We start from the raw sequence: 24,473 nt of genomic DNA on the forward strand, positions 1-24,473 counted from the left end.
GCAAATCTTATAGGATATGTGCAATGCACGAAGTGTAATGACTGGGGAATGTCTTGTTAACCATGTTCTGGTCCTTTCTCAGAACAAAAATTTATGGTCAAGTGCTGAAACCCTCTTGCAGGTAGACCAGATGCCTGGGAGATCTCCACTGTTTTCAAGGATTTGTATGAAATTCCACTTGTGGGGGAAAGCAGTAGCAGATAGCCTGACTTGCAACAAGAGTCTCTGGAAGACATCCAGCCTGCAACAAGCTGCTTTGCATGACACAATTTGACATCTGCCCCCTCTAAGGACACTTGCTACAGAAATCTCTAAAATGGTAACTGCTCTGTAGTGCTAATATGAAGAAGCAAAATCAAGAGGATGATGGCAAAAAACCTCAGGGAGATTTGGTGTGGCAGCAGTTACAGTGTGCTGACTACACATTTTAAATTGTCTTTAATCCCTAGCAATTTCACCTGGTCTCAGCCAAGCCATCATTCAAAAGACCTACGAAACTTGCAAAGCCACAGTTTGGCAGGAAGAGCCACCAACTTTATTCTTCGATATTTTTCCTAAGAAAGTTTCAGTAGACATATGGAGACAAGTTTTGTGGGTCTGTGGATAAGAAAAAAAAAGTATTCCCAGATGATATTATAGACAAAATGTATTCCATGATGAATTTCTAGAATTAGAAATAGTGGCAAAAACACACTTTCAGGAGCTAAGACAATCCTGATTTGAATGGAGGGAAGCATCAGGCAACTGGAAGTGTGAGTACTGTAAATAGTGACACTAATGGGATATTTACAATTTTATTTGCCCTCCCAGAAGATTCACAGCTGTCCATCTGCATACCTTGAAGAATAACACAGACATCCTATGTATATTACATATATCTAACACAGCATGACCTTTTAAGAAGGTCGTACAAATAAAGTAAAACCACTTGAAAAACGTGAGATGAATTCTATATAACAATCACTGAAAACACAGAAAAATCCCTTGTTGTTTTCCTTCCCCAGTCTCAGAAAAATGCCCAAATTTTATAGTAGAATGAGGGAGTGATGACAGTCAAACACTTGGACTTGGCAGTAGAGGAACTTTTCAAAGATCCATTCCTGACTTTTGACATGGTAGTACTTAAGACATAGATCAGATCAATAACCACAGAAGAGTTGTTTTTTTGAGATTGTATGCCTTTTGAACCTAACCACACTGACTACAGTAACGTGTCTCCTCTTAGTCTGGGGAAAGGAGACTAGACTTTAACAATGCTATAAATATGGTGAAATGAGATTTTCTAAAATTCTCTTGCAGGGACACCAAACTGAACTAATGTTCTGGGGTTATCTTCTATTGCACATCCTGGAACACCACCAGGCAAAAGTACAATGCTTTTAGAGATAACAGCACCTCTTCCACCTGCCCCAAACAAATAATAAAAATTCTGGCAATAAAAGATAGATTTTTAATAGCCTCCAAATTCTTAACAATTACATCAATTTTTTTAAGGCCAATTCTATCTTTTTTTGTCTGATAGGTCAGATAAAGAAGCCACTCCTTTGAAAATAATAGCTCATTTTGTGCACTGCAGGCATGGACTTGTAGAGAAGAGGCCCTGTTAAGTCTACTCTTCTCGCCAGGGAATACTATGATTCACTAAATACCACTGGCAAAGGCTTCACACCAGGGTCTCCACAGTGATCAGGGATTCTTTCCTTTAAATTGGAAACGCTTTTTCAACAAGAGCCAGTAAAATCCTTTTTTGGTAAGGTAACAGACAGAGCAGACTCCTCAGGACAGACTTGGTGTCTTGTTTGTCACCTTTAGTTCAGTGGAGTTTGTCCTCTGTCTTAAAACTGCACAGGGAGGGTTATTTCAAAAACTCAGAATTCAATAATTTTGGAGATCAGCTTGTGTTTCCAACTACTCATGTCTAAGGCAAAAAGGAAACTTAATCTTATTCTTTGGAAGAGGACAGTAGCTTTCTAAAGTGGGAAAAAGCAGTTACCAGGTATCATAGTTCTTTTAAATGTGCTGTGGTTGTGCACACTCACCAGGAAGGTTCTCTGCACTTAAACACTTCAGAAGACAAAGATGACGAGAAGTGAATAAGATAATTTAAGAGTTTCAGTTAGTAGCATTTTTCATAATTAAGTGATTAACCATTTACAAACATCATATTACGGATTACTTCCATACAGCAACCGACTTTCCCTCCAAATCCCCCCTATCTAGAGGTGAATTATGGTGTCCCTTATGCTCTTGTAAGAGCTTCACCATTCTGAAAGCCTCTGCAATACATAGTGCCCACTCAGGTGGAAGTGTAGATAAATTGCATGTGACAACTTGACAGACGTTAGCAATGAAGACTTTTCTTAGAGAACCAAACACCACAGAGTGAATTCTGGGGGAACATGCCGCTGCCATGGAAGGCAGCTTTGCCTTGGCTGTTCTATCAGGCTGTACTGCAAGTGTCAAAATAAAACATCCAGACTACAACATCATCTAGCTCACCTCTCTGACAGTGGTCAACAGCATGTCTGACAGACAACCTAAAATTTGGAAAAGTCCATTGTGCCACTTCCCCAGAATAGCCACTTGAAAAGTCTTAGAAATTCCCTGCTTGTTTTTTAATTTTAATATGCCCTAGTAATTAACTTTTCATGGATTTGTCTACTTCTCTTTTCAAAACACTTTTACACTTTTTTGTATCCACAATAAATTGACACCGAGTTCCAAAGGTCACACTGTGGGAAAAAAGAAAAAATCACACACTCCTTTTCCCTTTTTAATTTGAATCTGATCTCTGTTAGTTTCATTTGATGCTACTACTTCTAGTGGGCAAGACTGTGAACATTTACTTTTTCACCTTCTCACTTAGAGTCCTCCTTGCTCACCTCTTTTCCAATTAACCACTTTCTGCATGAAGAGAACTATGAATGTTTTGTGCTCTATCCACCTATCTCAAGGACTGTTTGACTGACCCAATTCTGTAAAGATAAAATAAGGTCCTCCTGGTGTTTGGCATAAACAAGGACGCCCTTGCTCTAGAAACATGAGGCTCTAGAAAAAAGGACATCAAGTCTCAGGTTTAAATAAAGTTCAGAAGTTTCTTTTGAAAGAAACTTAAGACAGATCCACAGAATAATGTGTCTAGAAAGGAAACAGTAGGAAGAGGATCAACCAGCCAGTTACTGCAACTAAAAAAATCCAACTATTTAAACACCAGCAAATAACCCATCCAGATTCAAACAGTGAGTCCAGGATTATCATAAGCAGCAAATGTAGGACTGACTAAGGAAAAAGTCTTTGGCAGTTTGATCAAGTAAACCTTAACAACAATAAGTCAGGGGCCAGACTACTTTTGTTTCCTGCAAATAATCCAGAATGATTGGAACTGTTGTATTAGTAAAAGATACAGGCCCAAAAGAATGCAAACTGAGAATCCAGTCTGTTCTGTAAACTCATCTGTAAGTAAATGATCTCCTTCAGAGGTAAAGAAGAGGAATGATCCAGCACTGCCAGCCATTCAACTCCATGCACATGGAGATTACCCATATTCCAGTATGAGGAAGAGGCACAGCATTAAAGATTCCTACTAGTAAACAAAGGTCTTGATACCAAAGCCTCTTGCCATAGTGTGGAACCAGTGTCAGAGATGTGTGTTGACCTTCCAGGCATCATAATGAGGAGCATTTCCACAAACAATGATCGTCCAAAAGCATATCTTGTCTTGAGAATAGAAGTTTCAGTATTTCTTGCTGGCATCCAAGACTAAGTAGTTTACCCAGTGTCATAATATGATGTCCCACTGCTGGCACTCACACGACTTGTGAAGCTGTTTTAAAGGCCAAGCAAAACCATGTGAAAGTGAACTTGATACTTCATGTACTGAGCACAAGTCAGCTACTTCTGGAAAGGATAAAAACAATATCCTCCCTTAATTTTTATGCTCTGGTACACCCATCACTTGAACACAACACAAAAAGCTTGTATGAATTCTGCATTACCTCAGCCTCCAGGACTCTGATGTGGACCTTACTCCTTTCAAGACTGACAAGACTGATTTTCCATCATCGGAACAGACTCCTTAACGTAGAAGTGATGCAAACATCACTGAGCAGGAGAGAAGAGGGGGACTCTGTGCTTACACTGTCCAGTCTCACCACTAAAGTAGATGATGAGAGATGTTGGAACTTTCTTTTGGTAATTTTCTCACAGTGAACAAAGGCACTTTCAAGGAAACTCATTGATAAATACAGGGAAGTAAATCTCATAAAAGCAGAGATAAACTAATCCCCACTTGAGAAGCACATATGTAATTGTACTCCCCTCATGTGCATCTATTATAAATCCAAAATGATTTGCTAATCTCCTTTCCTCCCTTGTACTAGAAAACATTTTACATTCCTGTAAAATGCCTTCTCTCTAAGACATCCAGGAAACAGTTTTATGCCTCCCCATTAAATCTCTTAACTGAACCAGTCTCTTTTGAAAAGGGACAGACGTGGAGGTAGCAGCTGCAACGAGACAAAATATGTATGTTATCCTTCAGTACATCATACCCACCATGCACAAAGACATACATGGAGTCCAGGCTGAGATGGAAAAAATATGAGGCTGAATCACAGGATTTTTCCTGATTCTCTATTGCACGTGCTCCCAAGGTAACAGCATTTGTGTGCAGAGCTGGGATCAGCTGATACACAAGGCAAAGGAATATTGCTATTTCCTCTGATGCTCTGGCTGCCCTAAAACATCCTGAAGCTGAACAGTTCAGCGTCTAGGTGTTTGGCTTGAGGTAAAGGACCCATCCTGAGATCCCTGTTTTGGTTTGGTTTTTCTGGGGGGGGAAGGGGAGGCTCGGGGGTTTTTTGGTTGTTTTTTTATTTATTTGTTGGAAGCAGAAGAAAATTTTTCCAGGGACAAAGGGTGCAAGACTTCACTGCTCCTGGAGCTGACAAAATTCATCCCTTAAACATGAGGGTCTTAGACCACAATGTGCATTTCTCCAAATATTTCAAAAATCTTAGAGACAAGATGTCTGATACACTGGTACACAGTCATCGCAGTTATAGACATGGTGCTGGCTACGTCCAACATGCAATGCAAAGTTCACAAAACATGCTGGCTACAGCTGAGTACTAATCTATCCCAAAATGAGTGGGTGGGAGACTGGCAAAGCCGACAAAACAAGTAACCTGTGTTCATAATGAGCCAGCACTAACCAGTAATTTGCCAAACAAAGATGTAAGAATACTGTTTCTAACAGTTATCCTATGAAGACAATCACCTTTCCTGGGCTGTGAATTTAAATCTCTATCCTCCAAATCTCTCTTTAGTTTTTAGTGGTGGCTGTGACAACCTGAATGAAGAAACTAGAGAACAAAAACAGAGATGAGAGTTCCACAAGGATGTATATTCTACAGCTACTTAATCCTGCACATAAAACCCAGTAGAATAAGGATAACCTAGATCCCCCTAGGAGGAAGAAAGGAATAGAATCTGTTACTCACTGAAGCTAAATCTTAGAGGGAAATGGCCCCATCGACAGCTCTGGAACAGAGCTGGATGCTGTAGCAAATACCACATGTAGCAGTAGGCTGTGAGAAGTCAGACCCAAGGTCTTGAAACCCACAGCTGCTCAGGATGTGCAGAAATCTGAAGTAACAACTTCTGCAACTAACTTTTCACTAATCATGAGCCAACAACTCGATGCACAAGTAGAACCACCTATCTCAGAGAATTCCATGAATGGAATTCAATGATTACAGACAGAAGGGACATGATCTGAAAGTAACTTCACAAGATTTTACAGATCTGTTGGTCACTGATGATATGTGATGGTCACACAGGCAGCAAACAAATGCTGTGGAGATTCTTGAAGAACACAGCTGAAAAACACAGAGAAAGTGAAAAGGAACGTGATTGTCTAGGAAATTAAAGATAAACCAATGGAGTAAGAAAGGGAGCAGCTACATCAGAGAACTGTATTTTGGACAAATGAAGTATTCAATGTCTGTCATATGCATGACTGGAGCAGAAACAGAAAAATGTTCTGCCCTATGAATTTATGCCTGGAGCAAGCAATAGTGAAACTAATGGAGTATGAACATAATTATTTAATCTTCTCCCAATTTATCTGGTCTTGGATGACAGAAAATATGCACAATCCAGGAGTGAACATGAACACAATCATTTTAAGAGAAAACACTTTTCTCCTGTAACACTGTTTCTTCTGTCAGCCACATTATCTACTTGCCAACCCACTCTAAGTACACTGACTATGCAGGCTAAAAATGACAGGGAAGGTGTGGAGTAAGAAAACAGATCAAACTGTTAGAATCCCATATCTGAGGGCCCTGATACAAACAACAGGAGATTCTACACCCTTTGAAAAGTAGTCATACCACTTGCTGTTTGACAAGGCAGAAGCTGCAAAATACTGACTTTTCCTGTAACCTGGCACCAGCAAAGAGCCACAGCTGAAGCTGCTTCCTGTTCATGTTAAGGATGGGTGGAACTTCTCTCCAATACATTTTCCAGCCGCTGCTGTTTTCTAATGCAAGCAAATTTTAACTGGAGTCCTTCACCAAGCCACTACTGCAAGTGATAGGAACCACCTGGGCCTTAGGGTTCAATCTTGGGTCTGAAAACATCAGGCAATTAAAAAAGTTTATAAAGCCTAAACAAACAGAAATCAAACCACAAAAATAAGCCACACAGAACATAAGCATCCACCAATGAAGCATAAAGACAGATTTAAAATCCTGTCTAATATAATAACAGCAAATATTTTGGGGGTGTGAATTAATAACCAAAATTATAACCAATACAAACAAATGAAATGACTTGACTCAAACCAATCATTTCTATGGCTCTGTGCCAAAATTTAAGATGGCAACCAACACGGATGTCTCCAGTCATATGTTCTAATATTTTTCTCTGCTGTTGCCATGTGATGACAACAGAGAATCTTGGCTGTTACCAAACTAGAACAGACGGAAATGGCTGAGCAAATGAGATTTTATGCTCAAACTTGGATCTTAGGAAGAACAATACAGACAGCTGGAGGATCTCCATCTCATCAGGAAGAAGTGGGAGGAAGGGAACCCCACGACTCGGCAGCGGAAGCTCTCAGAGGCAGTCATTCACCTCAGCTTGCAGATGTATCATCATCTTCTACAGATGTTCAGATGCTCTCCTCTGTGGGTTGTCCTCTCACCAGGGCCTCCTCTTCACTCTTTCCTGGGTGTTTGGAAGGGTGGTGGTATGAAGTCACTGCCGCTTCTTCCTTTGCCCCAACCCCCTGGATTCCTCACCTGGTGTTCAGTGTTAATCCTCCTCTTCGAGCAGAGGCTGGAAAAAAACACAAAGCAAAGATTTTGAGTAATCCTGGGGGGCTGTTTTGTGCACTGCTCTGGAAATCTCAGCCATCAACAGAAATCTGTATCTCCCTATGACACAACCTTCCTCTACGGTAATAGATGAGATTACAGATCAGTATGATAAAACCTAACTGAATCAGCTACTGTGTGAAAAGTACTCTTGGCATTCCTTTCAAGCCCTAGAATGCCTTCTTCACTCTTTGCCTCTGACTCATGTGACTCATCTCTTCACAAGCTCTTCCTGTAGCACTAAATCCTTCTGCAGTAGGCAGAAAATCCTTCTATCAGTAGGCTTTGTCTCTGTGCCTTTTACTTCTTTGCTTACATGGGAATCTATTTTTCCACTCCAAAACATGCTTAGGACCTTGGTGCAGGAGAGATTGGGGTGTGAAAAGGCTGATCTTTAAAATAAACAAAATGGGGGCAAGGAAAATATAATTTCTTCCCATTATTATAGATATTTTAATTCTACATACTGCAACATTTTCCTGCTTAAACAGGTTATGGGGAAAAGTCAATGTCATCTTCACTTCTTTACTTAAAAAACCTTAGACAGTCCCTTAAAAAGAAAAATCTAAACAACTTTGAAATGTGGCATGTTTATTTTGGACAGTTTGCATTTTACAGCTAATGTAGTAGGTAAAGCTTGTCTTGTGTATCTAGCACATCAGCTTGCTTCTAAATGACAGTGTCATTTGTTGAGAGGTGTTTATTAAATGTATTGCTATATTTTAAAAAATACATTCTCCTTGAAAGCCCAGCATAGAGCCAAACATCACATAGCACAGAGGATCTGGAAAGATGTTTAGAAAGCATGATTGCCAGCTATGTCACTGCACAGAAAGTCTGGAACCTGAACTGGGAACCAAACTGTCAGGCATCTGTACTAAGATAGGATATACCAGTCCAGAAATCTATCCCTTGGCAAGATGCTAAAATTAAGGAAACAAAGGCACATGAGAAAGAAGGCCAACTTCAACCTCATCTTCCTGTTTTGAAGAGACTTTTGAGCCCTCCTTTTGCTACAGAAATGCACAGTTCAGTGTTTGTCTTTTCTCACAAACTGAATTAAAATCACTTTGTGTGAGTTCCTCTTGTATGACTACTTTGATGTCTCAACACAAAGAGGGGCATTCCTATGTCTACACGTAAATATGTAGGTTCCTACCATGAGTACAACTCATGGCCAATTCAATCATTTCATAAATATTCATGTATATAATTCTATGAAGTTTTGTCACTTCAAAACTACCGGTGAGCATTCCACCTCCTTCTGGTTGAGTAGGCTGAAGTTCTGGTTGAGTAGAGGGGACAGAAAAAACCCTCACTGCCTATAGCAGCCAGCTTTAAGGGTTGATTTGCCCTTGTGATATGAGGCATTGTAGTGAACCACCACATACAACAGAAGGAATCTCCTTTATTCTCTGCCTGACAGGAGATGTTAAAGTATCTGCCTGTATATCCGTCCACGTTTACATACTATTATGTCATCCATGACTGCACCTCAAAAACTTCACTTTCATACTTAGAACAGTTACATAGGGGGAAGAAAATTATAACCTCCATTTTACAGATACGATTCCCAGTCACAGGGAAATCACTGGAGTTGCATAAAGTCTTCTACGGGATACCTGCACACTAAAATTCAGCGCCATATAGACTTTCCCAGCACAGATATACACAGCCTTGGTCAGACAGCAGCACCTAATCTACCCTGCTTCCAAGCTGCAGGAATGAGAGCAGTACTAGGTCAGGAACCCATGCTAACACTTTTTTTAGAGCTAGTTCGGGCTAGCTAGTTTCATCATACCCACAGCAAGTGTGTGATGGAACTGAGAAGCATATCAAAGACTCCTGAATTTAGTGTTGAAAACAGGAACTTCCCTTCTCCCTCAAAAGCTCTGATAATCCTAGAAATTCAGATTTTTTATCCCAGAGTAGAAGGAATTTCTAATCTTAGACTGATGCCCAACATTCTCTGGATAACATATAGTGCAACTAAGAAAGGCAATAAATAGATGACGTTTATTTATATCCATGGTGACTGACACTAGCAAGCCAGGACAGCTGACAACTCAAGGCCAGCCTTCCCTCCCCCATCTTTTGGGAACAATTTCAAGTTGGCTTGCTGGACTGGGAAAAAGTGGCAGGGGAAAGCAGCAGTTCCAAGTCACAAAAATTTACTTGGGAGTATGGAGGGTGGCACAAACAGTACACAAAACTGCATTCAAGTGCAGTCTCCCTGCATGAAAAGAGCAGTAAGCAGCCTCATTAACAAGTGGAGGAATAGCAGTTAAAGCCAGCATGAGCCTTTCTGCTCCCCATGTTACAGACAAGACACTGGATGGGCTCCTCACCCCAGCCCTTCTGTACTTGACAACCTTCATTCTGATTTCCCTTATTCAGCTCCCTATTCCCTGTTTTGCTCTGGCTCTCTCTTCTCTGGCTCTTCCCTGCATTTCATTTCATAACTTCAGACACTCCTTTTACCCTATTCACACACATTTTGGCGTCTATTTTTAGCATCAATAAAATAATGCCAGATTAAAACAAAATCCGATTTGGATGGGCAAAGTTATCCTGCCTATCAGTAGCTTAATGCCAAAGGGCCAGATGTGAGACAGAAGTAGCCAAGATATTATATAACCTCTCTCTAGTCTTTGCACACCTGATCTGAAATGGTATTTCCAACACAGCAAGGAAATACAGGCAGTTCGCCATCACCTAACTACTGAGAACAAGCAATGCTCAGCCTCCAGGCAAGCAAAAATGCCAACTGCCTGAAGTCATTACTTATCCTGCTTCAGAGTTTTCTTTGAGCCTGTCAGAAGTGAAGGCTCCTAAAGTTCAAGCTGGGTTCTAGCTCTTCAACAAGGGAAGCCAATTTCTGGAGACTGTCCTTTTCTCTTTCTCCTGCTTTCCCAGTGGTCCTGAGACTCAGAATATCCTTTCAGTGGCACAAAACCAGTATCAACAGGAAAAAGTTCATTCCTTTCGTAAAAGAAAAGCAAAAGGTTGACTAAAAGTGTGAGAGGTAGGCTGCTCTCACAAGTTAAGGAATAAATGTCATTTCTGATCATTACAGATGAACACTGACCCTCAGCTCTAGCTGAGAGGTGAAAGCTGAATTGGATATCATCTTCTTAACATCATCTGAGAAGGTCCTGGAATGCTGCTTCTGGCAGAGTTTTACACTCCGCTGGGATTTAATGAGACTTACCCATAGCTTTCTGATAACTGGATAAACTTGAACAGTTTTGTCCTGTTGATGATTTATATCTATTTTAAAGGTACTGGTTAGAGACCAATGTTTACTCATTGCAAACATAATGGTTTACATAACATAATGGATAATGATTCCTTGCTCCTTCAAAGAGTACCAAGAATGGGGGTAAAGAGAGGTCTTTCTTTACCCTTCTCATTTCCCTTCTGGCCCATCTGGTACTACAGCTTGTCTGTCATTATCTGATGTGGGACAGAAGCAACAAATATAGCAAGGAAAGAAATTATCTTTCCCTCCCCACTTCCTGTTTGTCCTCTTTGTGAAGCTGTTGGAAGTCAGCAGGGGAGAGAAGATCCAGGATGTTTTCATGATGCATGAAAGAACAATGGCTTTAGTAGGATAATTCTAAGAACAAACGTGAAACCAAATATCCTCTACTGTAATGGATTCCTTGCGCTCTCAAATAGGGAGGCACAGTAGTAGGATTCACCTCAAGTTTCACTGCTTTCCAAAATACAATAAAGTGGACAGATTCTGTTTCTCATTAACACTTTCTCTGCATGGAAACAGTACTACAGAGAAAGATGCTGACAGAATGTCATTGCTGCTGTTGACAATATTGCAGTGTGAGAAGCTGCACTGGAAAAGTTTGATTCAAGGTGCTGGATATCACACAGCTGTTCCCTTTCGGTGACCCATCCAGAGCTTCTCAGCCAGACAGGGGCTTCTAGAAGGATTCATGTGGAAGATGTTATCGTTATTCCATTCCTGGAAAAGGATAAGCAATCAGATGACATCAAAAGTTGTTCTTTTGTGTCATAAGGTATCTTGCGCCTGAGTAGCCAAAGTAGTCTGAGGTAGAGGTTACTCATTTGAAGGTCACCATTTGAAGGTCACCTTTCAAAGTCAAGACCACTTGTGCAGTCAGTCACAGCAACAACAGAAAACCAGGAGGATGGCAAATGAAGATTGGAATTAAAAGGATTAGTGGGAGGGAGGAGGCATACCAGCAATGTGCTGTGCAAAAACCTGAGTGATTTCTTTCCCCAGCTGCTCCTGATGAAGGATTTGGATAGTGTGGTAAGACCAACTGAAATCATAGCCAAGCTTCCTCTTGGGAATGTGGTAACAACATAAAAATAAATACATTGGTGTTCAACAACCTACTGCCTTCTGAGGCTGCAGGGGAGCCTGGCAGAAGCTCAGGGAGCCTGGACAAGGCTGGGCAGCTGGGAATTCCACACTACTGTAGCAAATGGCTGGGAGTCTGACACAGGCCATGTACAGTGGCAACAGTACTTATCCCATCCCACCCACCCCCTTTACACTCCAAGAGAATTGAGAGACACCGGCTTATAAAAGAATCCCCAAATCCCAGGCATTTTCTTTGTTTAGCTCTGGCAAACAATACAAATTGATTGTATGTGTCTTGCTTGAATGCCTGTTGTGTTTACTTGTCTTTTGTTTTGTTGTTTTGTTTTTTGTCTTGCTAGTGCAGCACAAATTTGAAGCTTGTACTTTCACATATGTACTAAAAGAATCTGTTCTTTCTTTAAGCTTATCTAAAAGCAGCTGCATTTCAGGGATAATAGTAATTGAAGCAATGGGCAGACAACAGCCAGACACATATTAGCACCTCCAATATTAAATCTTATTGCAGGTCTCTGATAACAAGACATACCTGACCTTCTTAGGAAGGACCATACAACAACCTTGGATATAAAAACCTTTAGAAATACACAGCCTACCTGTAGATTTTCTGTAAAATGAAAAAAAAAAAAACACCACCACAAAAACCAACCCTGGAGTGTGCTACATGCAGAGAAGAACAAGTGCAAAAGTGTTCCTTACTACCACTAGTTTGCAAGCAGACTCCATTCATTGCACTATACCAGATCACACTGCTTGCACATTCATCTTATTTGGATGGCGTTCAGACAATGCTCTCCACCTTAGCCTAAAGAAGGAAATCACTAGAAAACTAAGAACAGCAGCCTGCTTTCTATGTGGATCAGATCCAAACCAGCTTATTAATCCCCATATTCTTTAGCTGGTCTCTTTGCAGTTCAGGACCTAGTTTTAAGCCCTTACAGATGATGACACATTATTACAAAGAGTTGCATAACTTCAGGACATGGCATTCATGCAGATACGGGGGCCAGGTGAATGTCAGAATAAACAGACAACTGTGCATCATTCTGAAACTAAGCTGAGATACAGACCTGGGAATCACAGGGAATAAAATTAAGTCTATTCCACCTAGCTCAAGAAGTTTCCTCTCTAGCTTCAGACTAAGTTTTGACATTTACCTTCTGTATGAAGTATTCTTAAGAGAACTAGAATACAAATAAATTAGTTATGCTTTAAATAAGAATAGGTAGAGATCCAAGACTTTGACCGAATTATTGGTTTTCGCTGCTGTCAAACTCAGACAGCATATTACTAACTTTTACTTCCCTTAATCAGTAACTCTAATGCTATTTTCTTCTCTCAGCACATTTAGCAGAAAAGCCATATGGACATTAGTAATGTAAACATTAGCACAATAAAACTACATCACTGTTCAGTCTGAGTATGAAAAGGTGAAGTTCTGTCAAGTCTGGAGCCAGGCATTAGTCTTGCCCAGTTTTAATCATGATTCCTATTTGTTTGTAATTATACAGGTTATTAGCACATTATATTTTTGCAATAGCAAAACAGAATCCCAGAGTCATACTGTCTTCTGAAGCCTTTAAAATAAAAATTTCACAAACTCTCTAGAAGTTGGCAGCAAATAAAAGAAAAAAAGCATGAAGACAGAAGACATATTTCACTCGGAGCTGCTGTTACCTTTACAAACCAAACCAAATAAAATCAGCTGGGGTTGTCATCTTGCGCATCCACTCCACAACTGCACTGAGGGGTTAACTATATTTTCAGATTGTTCCTCTCTCCAGGCTCCTGCAGACAAGAGTCCAGCTCAGGAACAGAGAATCTGCCTAGGACTATGCTGCTGTATTTTCATAAAGTTCCCTCCATCCTCTACTTTCCCTAAAATCTGCTGCTTTATCTTTACGTATTCAAAAAGGAAGAATAATAAACACAACAAATTTTAACTATGAGGTCTCCCATGTAGGTACGTAGCATCCTTGATGTTTCTTGCCTGTTGTTCAAAAGCTAAAAACATGTAATGCTTTTTAATCTAGAACTTCACTTCCTTGAGAAAAAGGATTCATGCACTATTCACCTAATGCCACTAGAGAGGAACAAATATGGCAAAATGTCTCCATACACCTTACGCTATTAATATATACAGCACAAAAATGACCAGCCTGTAGGTTCCTTCCTTCATCATCTGAATTCACCATATCAAACACAGCCTCATAAAGACAACCTGGAACTGGATAATCCACCATGATACTTAGCTTAGCAAGATATTTAGCAAGCTATATTCTGAAGCAGACTTGGAAAAGCGAATTGATTTCTTAGTTCACAGTCACCCTATTTCACTAACACTAATTGAACTGCTAACTTCTGTGAAGCAGGAAACAATCAGTGTAATGTGGAAGGACCCTCAAAGTAACACAGAATAAAAAAAGCAATGTGATAATGGTTGTATGTTCAGAATGACTGACAACCCCACTAGTAGCTAGGTGTTGAATTTCAGCGAAAAATCAAGTCAGAATGTTCCCTAGAGGTAGATATTCTCAGTATTTCTTTAATAGAATAAACCCTGTTAAACTTTCAGGAACTTTGATAGGAATCTGACTGTTTAGACACTGCAAATAACCCCAGATGATAGCTGTCAGATTTATGTCTATAGATACTCATGAGAATCTCTGCCTTCTTTCTCATTATACCAGTGGCACGCAGCTCACACACAACTTCTGCCTCTCCATGAAATGAGGATGAGGCCATCAGGATAAGAGACAGTCACACTTTCATTGTAGTCATGGCTTGTTTCAGAATCCTGAGCTGCTTTCCAGGTATGCTGATTTTTATTCTCCCTTTTACTTCATCTCAAAGAGATTTGTCCTTAAGAGCTTCAGCCCAGTGTACAACACTATCTACAACTGGTGCTCTTTTACAGCTGTAGTACTAACCACCAGTGAACTGTTTTCTGGACAATCTGGTTAAAATTCTGCATACTGGCTGACTCTTCCTTTGATTATCATCCTTACTTTTGGTTAGATCATTCATGACACCTCTATGTGGTTTCTCTGCAGAGTTCAATGGCTATCCTCAAATAGGTTGCTAGAGTCCTATTCAAGCTCCTGACATTTTTTAACTTTCATATGTGTGTTTATACAAAGGTTCTTCCTGGTTCCTCTTTTACCTCTGCATCTTTTCACAGCCTTCTATCTTTAAATGTTTACAGTTTATTCTGTAATCTGCTTGCTGACTTGTGCCTCCAGCCCCTCTAGTTGGTATCTAAGATGCTAACTACATGTCAAACAGCAACCCCAAATAAGTTGCTGATGAGGGGAATCAGGGCCCTAGTATAAGTAATCAATGGAGAGAGTGAAGAAGAAAAACAGCTGTTCCTACAGGAAGGACCAGAGTAGTTTCTGAGACGCACAGAGTGGGCACAGCAGCCTCTGACGCATACCAGTGGCTTGGTGCAAAGCTGAAGAAAGTATTATTCCCCAGTTTCCAAGAACAAACGTTTTCCTCAAGTTAGTTAAATCACTGCAATATTTAGCACTGTTCTGGGAGCGATACACCTCTTCTAGCAACAAGGAAGCTTTGAGTGACCCACCCACCATGGTTCTGCTAGCCTGTTCCTAGCCAAACTAGGTTTCTACATCCTCACATCCTTTGTTTCAGCTTCAGAGTGTAATTTCAGTACAGCGCCGCTAGCCTAGTCCTACACAAGGAAACATGAGCGGATATTCTGAGTTCTCACTGGATTACAAGTATTCCCAGAGAGGATGACTACACTGAACTAGGGTTATCTAGCCTATATTCTTCCTGCTGCTCTGGCTGTTGTTTTTGTCATTAATGTTATGAACAATCGACATGCATGCTGTGCATAAATATTCACAGAAACAGGGAAGGATAGAAAAATGCTACCTACATATATCACAGAGATACATTACAACAACACCCAGAGGAGATGGAGGGACTCTCACTGAGGTTAAAATTACAGGGGCAACTGTGAAAGTGGTCTTAAAACTGAAAAAGAGACAGAATTCAGAGCACATGTAAGTCTACTCAGCAAACCAGTTTTGTCAATATATTCAGAACTCCATTTTTACATTTACTTCTAAATTTATGTGTAAACTTGCTTCATTTACTGTACTAAAATCTCAGCTTGATTTTAGTCTACACATGAGACCAGAACTTTTGTGTCAACTATACATACACTACACTGTTGATGATTTTATTTATTTTTATAATCCCATTATATTCCATTCCTATACCGTCATATTCCTATGTGCTGTAGGGTCTTTTACTGACTATGGCCATTCACCCTCTACAGTTTTTGGTAGGATAACTGGAGCTCTTGGCAGCTGGTAAAGTGTGGGAGGCAGTTTGGATCTGTATGATAAGTGCATTAACTGAATGTTTGCGCTAGAGGATCAGCAATAAAATCACTGACATTAATAATGGAAATGTCATCTCTAAGTTTCAGAGCTAAACATTCAAGAGAGAAATTGGGTAGTTTACTCCTATGCAAACTCTTCTTTCAGCCTGTGAAAACACAGAGATCACTGCATTTTAGTAATGCTCAAATCACGTTTTCAGGGTTTTCACAGCAAAACAGAAAGTAAGAAACATTTTTTAAAGCATTCTAGGCCATAATTTGTCCATATATTCTATTGCAGCACTATCATAAATTACTGTGGGCCATGGGTAATGCAGGTTCCTCAAGACTACACTTTACCTGCAAATAGGTCTGCATCAATGAAAAATGGATTAGGTACTCATTTACAGCAGATAAACCTGTTTGAATTAATTAGCTACTATGGAATGATGAAGATTTGGTTCTATAAGTCTCAGTGGTTTTCCTTTGGAAACTTTCACCTCTACTGATTGACTTCACTATGCAGCTGATTTACAAGTGTCAACTATGTCTTTGTGAAATGAGGGGCTTTTCTGCAAGACAGAAGGAAAATGTAAAGAATGTCCTGGCCCTTTATTACAGGCCAGGCTTAAACAACAGAGCATCTTGAGCCAAAGCCTAAAGCAAAGCAGAGCCATGTTAGCCAAGTATTTTTTCCCAGCCACATTTTTAGGGATCTTACTCTTCCAACTCTATGAAACTCAGCCTTCACTCCCTTCTATTTAGTCTTTTTAATCCCAGGGGAATAAATTCCCTGCACAGTTGAACCCAGGCTGTTACCTAGGAACCACTACTTGCAGGGTAGGCAGCTGTGTTTCTTCTTCTTGCTGAGAAAGTTTTTTCCCTGCCAGTTCTTGAGAAAGTTGAAAGCATCCCAGCATACCCACCCCTACTTTATTGGTCTTTGGCACTGGAACTCACCTGTGGAATTTGTCCCTGGCTCACAGGATGCATCACTGTTCTGGAATCGGTTCAGCTGCCTTTCAATGGAAGACACCCTAACAGATAAAAGCATCAAATTAGAGATAATAAGGGACATACCAAGGAAGAATGAAAGTCTCAACCAAAAAAAAAGAAGAGAGAATTCTCCCAATTTGCATAACCTTACTGGGATTGTAGCTACAAAGCTGTGCCTCAACATGGTATGAAAACGGCGGTGACAGCAACTGACTCCAGAACGGCAGAGCAAGACAGATGAACACTCAAGCCACGAGTTTAAAACACTTAATTATCCCACATGCCTTGGAAGCTGATTCTGGAGGATAAAAGAGATAATAAATGGCACTGGACCACCGAAGTACAACTCTGCTAGTAATGCTGTGGTTACCTTATTCCAGTGATATGAAGTAAAATGATTAAGCAATCTTAGAACAAAAATGCACATGCTGGCAAAATACGCCACATTCAAAAGTCTTTGCATCTTGTCTCAGCAGAGACAGCTCATTTAGGAAAGATTTCTCACTTGTCTTGGAAACTGAGACATTGCATTTAGTCTCCAGTAGTCTAGTGCCAGTCCTCAAACAGATGCTTTATGCAAAATCTCAGCGTTTGAGTTACAGTAAAACTATATTCTGTGGAGTACAACTGCACTACTTTTAACTCTTATAAAGATTCATTACCAAACTGAGACCATGCTCTCCTACATAGAAAACGGTTCAAGGAAAGGCCAAGTTATATAACTACAATGACCTGTTATGTCCTTAAAATCTAGATAATTGATCCATCTATTCCGGTTTGTTCTCTCCTCCACATCCCTCCTGCCTTTCTTCCTCCCTGCCCAACTCTACAGTGATCAATCCAGACTTCTGTGTGCACACTTCTGCCTCTCTGCCAGAGTCCTTCTTCACTCATGCAGCTCTACAGCATTACAGTTACTGTGAGCTTTTCTCCAGAAGAGCACTGTACTCTCCAACCCCCACGGGATGCCCTGATGACTAACAGACCCAGGCACACATGCAGTTTCTATAGCTTTGTCTGAAACCTTTTGCTTTCAGATTTCAAAGTCAGCAAGCTGCCAGCAATCCAGGTGCTCCTGGCAGCTAAAAGGCCAGTGAAGGACTCCTGTATTTTATATGTCAGTTGGATTTTAATGAAATAAATTGGAGTCCATACCGGAAGGAAGGGGGATGCAGATACAACATTTGCAAAACAAAACTCCTTACTTCAGTCAGTCATAAGTTGAAATGCTGTTGTCAAATGAGGTGCCTGTTTCTATATTTGTTGTCTCTCAGGGAGAATTTTTGATCTGTACTTATGGTTTCTTTTGCTGCTGACACCATATGGTCCTTCTGGGAACTGAGAATCCAGATGGATCTTAATGCTTCATACATGGGTATTCTATGCTCATAATTAGCTTGTCCACTTTGTTAACACAACTGTCAAATTAAGCCCACCCTTTTGTAGGCAGAATATAAGACTAGTGGTTGAAGATGTCATCAAGAATGCCAGCAAGTACAACAACAACAACAAAAAAACCCAAACAGGGAACAGTCACACTTCTACTTTGGAAGCATAATTTATGTTTAGAAAATAAACTTTCTATGAACTTGCCTTTCTTTTCTCCTGCCTACACAGAGTGCACCTTGATTCTTGCAGTTTCAACCTGCACCTCCACACAGCTCATTCTCAGATCTGGTTTCCAGTCACTGATCTCCCACCACACTAAGATTACCTCTCTTCCATCTCTGCTGTCCAGATGGAAGCTCCAGTGCCAGAACATACTCACTGCTTAAACTGAGTTAATCCCTTTCCACTGTCTTCCTCCTTGGATTGGCTGAAACCCTACTGCCTTTCTCAGTTTCCTGCTTGTAATGTCTGTGCTATTTTTGCTTCCACTTCTCTAATGCAATCCACTGTTATGTTCTCCATTTCTTCTTCAATACCAACAAAAACAGCCCCCACTGTCCCCTCCACTTAAATATCTGTCATTTTGTCCTTTTCTCTCTATACAGTTATCCCCTCCTTGAAACTGATACTGACTTCCTTAATTCATGCACTAAACCAGCCTTAAGCTGCCCAGCCTACTATAAATTTGGAAGATGCTCTTGTTCCACAGGTGACAAAGAAATACTTGCCTAACTAAAGTTTGAACACCTTTGTTTTAACAACCTATTGCTATAGGATGCTACCAACACATCTAATGGTTCAGCGGGGGACAGAACTGACACTAACAAATTCACATCACAAAACCCCCAGGTTTGACAAGAGGACAGCAACAGATGTGAACACCCAGAGCCAGGGAGGCTTGTTCCTCTTTGTTGCTCTTGGACAGGATATGTGTGCACGTGTATCTGTGTGTATGATCTGAGGCTAGCCAAGGGCTAAGAGCTACAGGCCCAGTGAGCCCAGCTGTGTCAGGGTGTTAAATCAAGGCATGTCTCTCAGATGCACTGCTTTTGCTGCCAAAATAGTCTAAGGGGCAGGCAGCCTGATTAACCCAGATGCTCAGGAGCTAAAAAAACCAATTGTGTCACAGTAGAGCAGTAGCAAAAAAGTGAAAGGGGTTCCAGTAACAGTTACATGCTTGCTCTCTTGATGCCTAGTCTCTTTTCAGTGGGTACCCGGCTCACTTAAGACACTTCATGCATGCCCATGAATAAGTACACATAGGCAAGATGGGATACAAAGCAGAACCACAGTATTTTATAGGGCTCACTCTATGGCCATCATTCTACTTTTGGCACAATTGCCAGGCTTAGACAGCCTGTCCTAGAACAGCTGGATATTGCCGCATCCAATTGCAGTCGGGACTCCACCCTGCCATGGGACTGATTTCCTGAACCCTGGAGAAATGCATCACCTCTACCCTATTTCTGTACTAGTTACAATAGAGCAGAACTTCTGCTCTTCTGCTGATGCCACCATGCAAACAAAATACACAAAGGAAGGACAAGGTAGAAAGATTTTGTGCTGTGATGTTGGGACTTGAAGGAAATGTTTCTTTTGAAAGGCTTCCTCAATAGAGTCATTGGGAATGACATTTACAGAGGAGTTCAGTACATGATCAACATCCCCAGTAGTTTGTGACGTTCCAGTCTATTGCTGGCAAAATCTGTGATCTTAGGCTCTCTGTCTCCCTCATAACATCTTGAACTATGGTGATTTTTGATACCTAGCATTTCTCCTCTTTATATGCAGTGGTCTAATGTTGATAGCTGAATTTTCCCGACATCTTTCCTTTGACTGTTAATTCTGTTCACAGGCTGTTCAACTTTGCTCTCCTTGATGCTGCTGTAGTTTCTTAAAAGTTACTTTAGGAATGATAGCACAGAAATGTGTATTTATTACGACTTAGTCATTCCTAAAAGCAGAGAGATTTTCTGTCTCCCACCTGTACCAGTTCACTCTGGGTTCTGACCCAGTTGAGCTAATGTATTTTTCTACTTTGCATGCTGTCATCTGTAACGTGAAGTTTCAATACAGCAAATGCTACTTCCAGGGACATCTGCTTCATTCCACAGCTTACGAATAACGTATCTGTGATCTCTGTCCCAAAATGTTGCTCTCAGCAGGTCGCATCATGGTTCACAGACCTGCCAATAGTAGTGACAATATGAGCAGTTGAAAGAACCTAGTCTGACTCTTGGAAAGAAAGACGAGCTTGTTGTGTTAGCTGTTCAAAAAACTTTCTTTCTGCTTGTGATATGAGCACATTTAATCAAAACTATGGAGCCCCATGAGACCATTTTGTGGGGCTACATTTCAATGTAGAGCAAACTATTAAACCATTTCTCCCAGTTTGTCTTTTTCCACACCTTAACACAGGCCTCAGTTTTCCACTCTATTAGCTTAAGCAAGGAGCCTGCTTTGGACACAATCCATTATAAAGTCAACCTACTACCTTTTACAAGTTGAGAGACCGAGAAAACAAGAGAGGCCAGGAACTGGAAAGACAAGACTGAATTGTCTGGCTGTTCCATTACATTTTGCTTTATGTTTTAACCAGGGAAAAGTCCAAGTTAGTAGATAGTTTTTGAATTAGTCAGTAATGTTCATCTTCAGCATCCCATTTCTGTTTGTAGTTGAGTTTTCTACTTATTCTTTTCTTCCTCCTCTGGAAGCCACGTGTGCTAGCTAGGGGAGAGGTGACAACACATGCAAGAAAGGGATAGGTCAAAGAGACAAACTTGATCTTAGCTTGTTTTCACAGTCCAGTCTCTGGAGAAGTTCTACAAACAACTTTAAAAAGATGATCTTTATTAAGATGTTAAATAAAAGCCAGGCAGTACAACAGCAGACAGAGAAATAAGGTCTGGCTTACTGAAATAAAGTTGGGGGGGGGGGGGGGGGGGGGGGATGGGGAGAGGGAAGAGAGGCACAAAAGCTTTAACAACAGAATGGGATTAGTTTCAGTGAGTCTTGTGGAAATAATAGATAGTACTGAGATCTTCTTTGAGGAAAGAGATCAGGAAAACAGCCAACAAATATTAGGGGGTGAGAGTGGGCAGCAAATCAAAAATGACCTGACAGAGAAATGAAGCAGCCAAACAGCCAAAATTAGATATTATGGAGAGGGATATTTGCCATTGTCATAACATAAGGATATAGTAGTCTCACACTGAAAAGGACAATTCCGGGTGCCACAATGCAAGAACCCTGGCAAACTGAATAAAATATAGTAAATTCAAGACAATTAAGGACTTATCAGGTGGAACTACTATCTGAGGTTAACAAAACCTCAATAAATCTAAGTAATGTTAAGATATTCCAAGAAGTAGAAGGATATTAAAAAGACAGAAAGTATTTGCAATGGAAAGTGTTTAGGGTGGTTCAGAAAGGAGGAACAAGGTACAACAGGATGAAACAAAGAAAAAAATCAGATCACACATCAGGATAGACTTTCTGATAAGGCAGCTGCCTGGATTCTTAAATAGTCTTCCATAGTACATGGTGTGGTTTGTGCCACTGGAGGTTTTTGACAGGAGGCTACACACAATGCCTGAGAATACTTCAGACAGAGTAACAAGGAACTGTAAAGAACAGGCTGGCACATGCAAGACATCTTTTTCTTAAATCTGTATTCCTTTGACACAGAGGCTTCTCTCCATTCACTCTCCTTTGTCAATGCATCTCTGGTCTTTTCCTGACAACAATGAATGGATTAAATTAGGCTGAGACATAGCAGTTTTTAAACGATATGATCAGCTCTCAGTAGAAACTGGATTTGGAAATATAGCTGGGCACTGCTGTTTTCTATGTAAGTGAAAAAATGTTACTGTAAGATCCCATGAATGGCAAGAATGGGTTTGGAGTCTTGTGCTGGAGACTGAAAGGCAACTTGGAAAGTATTTCCGGAGTGGCTCCTTGCAGCCTTCAATACTTGGATTAGTTTTCTGAAATTCTAAAGGAATCTTTTGCTTTTTTTCCCCCTTCTGTGCATTTTTGGTGCTGAACTTTTTCCGGTTTTCCCACACTCCTGCCTGTCACAGAGCAGAAACCACAAAAATGCAGCAAAGTAAAGTCTGTCCAAGGAGCTGCAATTCCATCTCACAAGGATAAACATTTCCTCTGCCAAGAAGTGAGCACAGCACACCGGCATCTTCAAATACACATCTCAGCTGCCCGGCAGAGAAACGCACTGACACAGCCTGTCACCTGTACTAACATGAGCTGCCCAACATAAAAGAGATCAGATAGCAAACCCACCAGCATATACCTGGCCAGACCTGATGCTCACACCTGCATTTGCTGAGTTGACAAAGTCTACTAACATCTTCTTTTCTTTTTAAATAGTTTTTTTTTGGTCAATCCAGTGTGCTATCTCTTAAGATAGCAAGAGAACAGGCAGGAAACACACAAGCTTCCCCAGTGTAGTTCTGTCCAAGCTCCTTAAATACACTTGCAGTTCCAGATTTGATCCACACATGCTGACAGTGCCCTAGCATCTTCATAAAGTGTCTTTTATCAGCAATCTTTTATGAAAACTTCTCTTTTTAGACAGGAAGGGAGCACAGAATCAGGAAATCTCACAAGAACCTGCTCTGAAAGCTTTATAACTCTTCCGGCTGTAGATGAAGTACAAGGAAGGAAGTTATGAATGCAGTTTTTACTCTTCAGTATTCAGGGATGAAACAAGTCTGAGGATATATGAGGAAAGACCTGATAAAGGATTTAGTCTAAAGCAGTTCTGTTATTTAAGAGGAGGTAATTGTTGATGACGAAGCTACCAAGAAAAGTAACGGATAAGAACAAAACACAGAAGTCTTGTTCACATTCTCTCATAATGCACAAAAGAGAAGACACATCAAGAAATGGAAAGGGAGGAAACTTACAATCAGTAAGCAACATTTCATAGTGGGTTGGGTTTTTTTAAATATAACATATGCCAAATCCATCTACCTTAGAATGGCAAGCCCTATATAACTAAAAGCTGAGTAAAAGTTAAAAGCAGAACTTCTACAGATAATGAGGAAAGCTGTCAGTACATTAGGCACAATATAAACACCTCAAATGAAATTCAACACTTGTGCTTGAAGGCATAAGTCAATCCTTGTGTGTTGTTTTATTTTTGCAGCCTCTTCTGAGCCATCAGATTCTAGCCTGCATCAAAGATTAAACATGGAGGGAGTGACTCAAGTGCCTAAACACAGATGTCTAGTACCATATTGGGTACTCTCAAATTATGTGAGACATCTGCATGGGACTGGCAGATACAACACAAGATCTACAGAAGACTTGTGCTCATCTGGAACAGCACCTGGAAGGTCAGGTGGAATAGTCCTGGGCATCTAAAATGTCACTAACAACATGTATTTAGGTAACTGAATCCCACCTTGGATCAGATACTTCTCTGATTCAGTCTGGTAGTTCCTATGTCCTTATGTTTGTATGATGTTACAGTCTTACCTACCTTACCATTGTGAAACATGAAACTGCAATATAGTGCATACCTATTTCAGTGCACACAGCTCAGGTTATTCTGAGATTTATCTTGAACAGCTCAGCCCAAAAGATCTATGTCAGCCACACGTAGACAGGTTCTTCTCTGATATTCCTTCTTGAGGGAACCAGTGCCAGCTTGCTGCTGCAAATGGGAAGAGATAAAACTTACCTGGAAATCCTCTGGGCTGCAGCCTTTCCGACCACTGCCTGCCTGTGGTTTGCTGGAGGCTTTGGAATCAGCTGAGAAGGCGTACTCTGGGATGGCATCACTTTGTGCAAACTGGGTATTTTCTGGATACTAGAAGTGGCACTTGATGTCTTGTGGGCATCAGAGCCAGCTGGCATAGGTATATGGCTGGTGCTGAATTGTGAGTAGTTGGCAAAGAGAGTCTGGTAATAAAAAAAAAGAGAAAAAAAAAGGGAAAATACCAGAGTGAAATCGATGATTACC

At 40.6% G+C, this 24,473-nt stretch overlaps 1 protein-coding gene across 1 annotated transcript in view; it reads right to left on the minus strand.

The window, feature by feature from the left end:
* Positions 1–7,088: 7,088 nt before the first annotated feature.
* Positions 7,089–24,473, minus strand: part of TTLL5 (tubulin tyrosine ligase like 5) — a 133,662-nt gene continuing 116,277 nt past the window's right edge. The window contains 4 exon segments of the mRNA XM_057428591.1: positions 7,089–7,233; positions 7,308–7,344; positions 17,063–17,139; positions 24,192–24,412. Coding sequence (XP_057284574.1) covers positions 7,224–7,233; positions 7,308–7,344; positions 17,063–17,139; positions 24,192–24,412 — 345 coding nt within the window. The 3' untranslated portion in view covers positions 7,089–7,223.

The sequence above is a fragment of the Pezoporus wallicus genome, unplaced genomic scaffold (assembly GCF_028554395.1).
Source record: "Pezoporus wallicus isolate ANWC-B61680 ecotype Strahan unplaced genomic scaffold, APGP_CSIRO_Pwel_v1 contig_3486, whole genome shotgun sequence".
NCBI lineage: Eukaryota > Metazoa > Chordata > Aves > Psittaciformes > Psittacidae > Pezoporus > Pezoporus wallicus.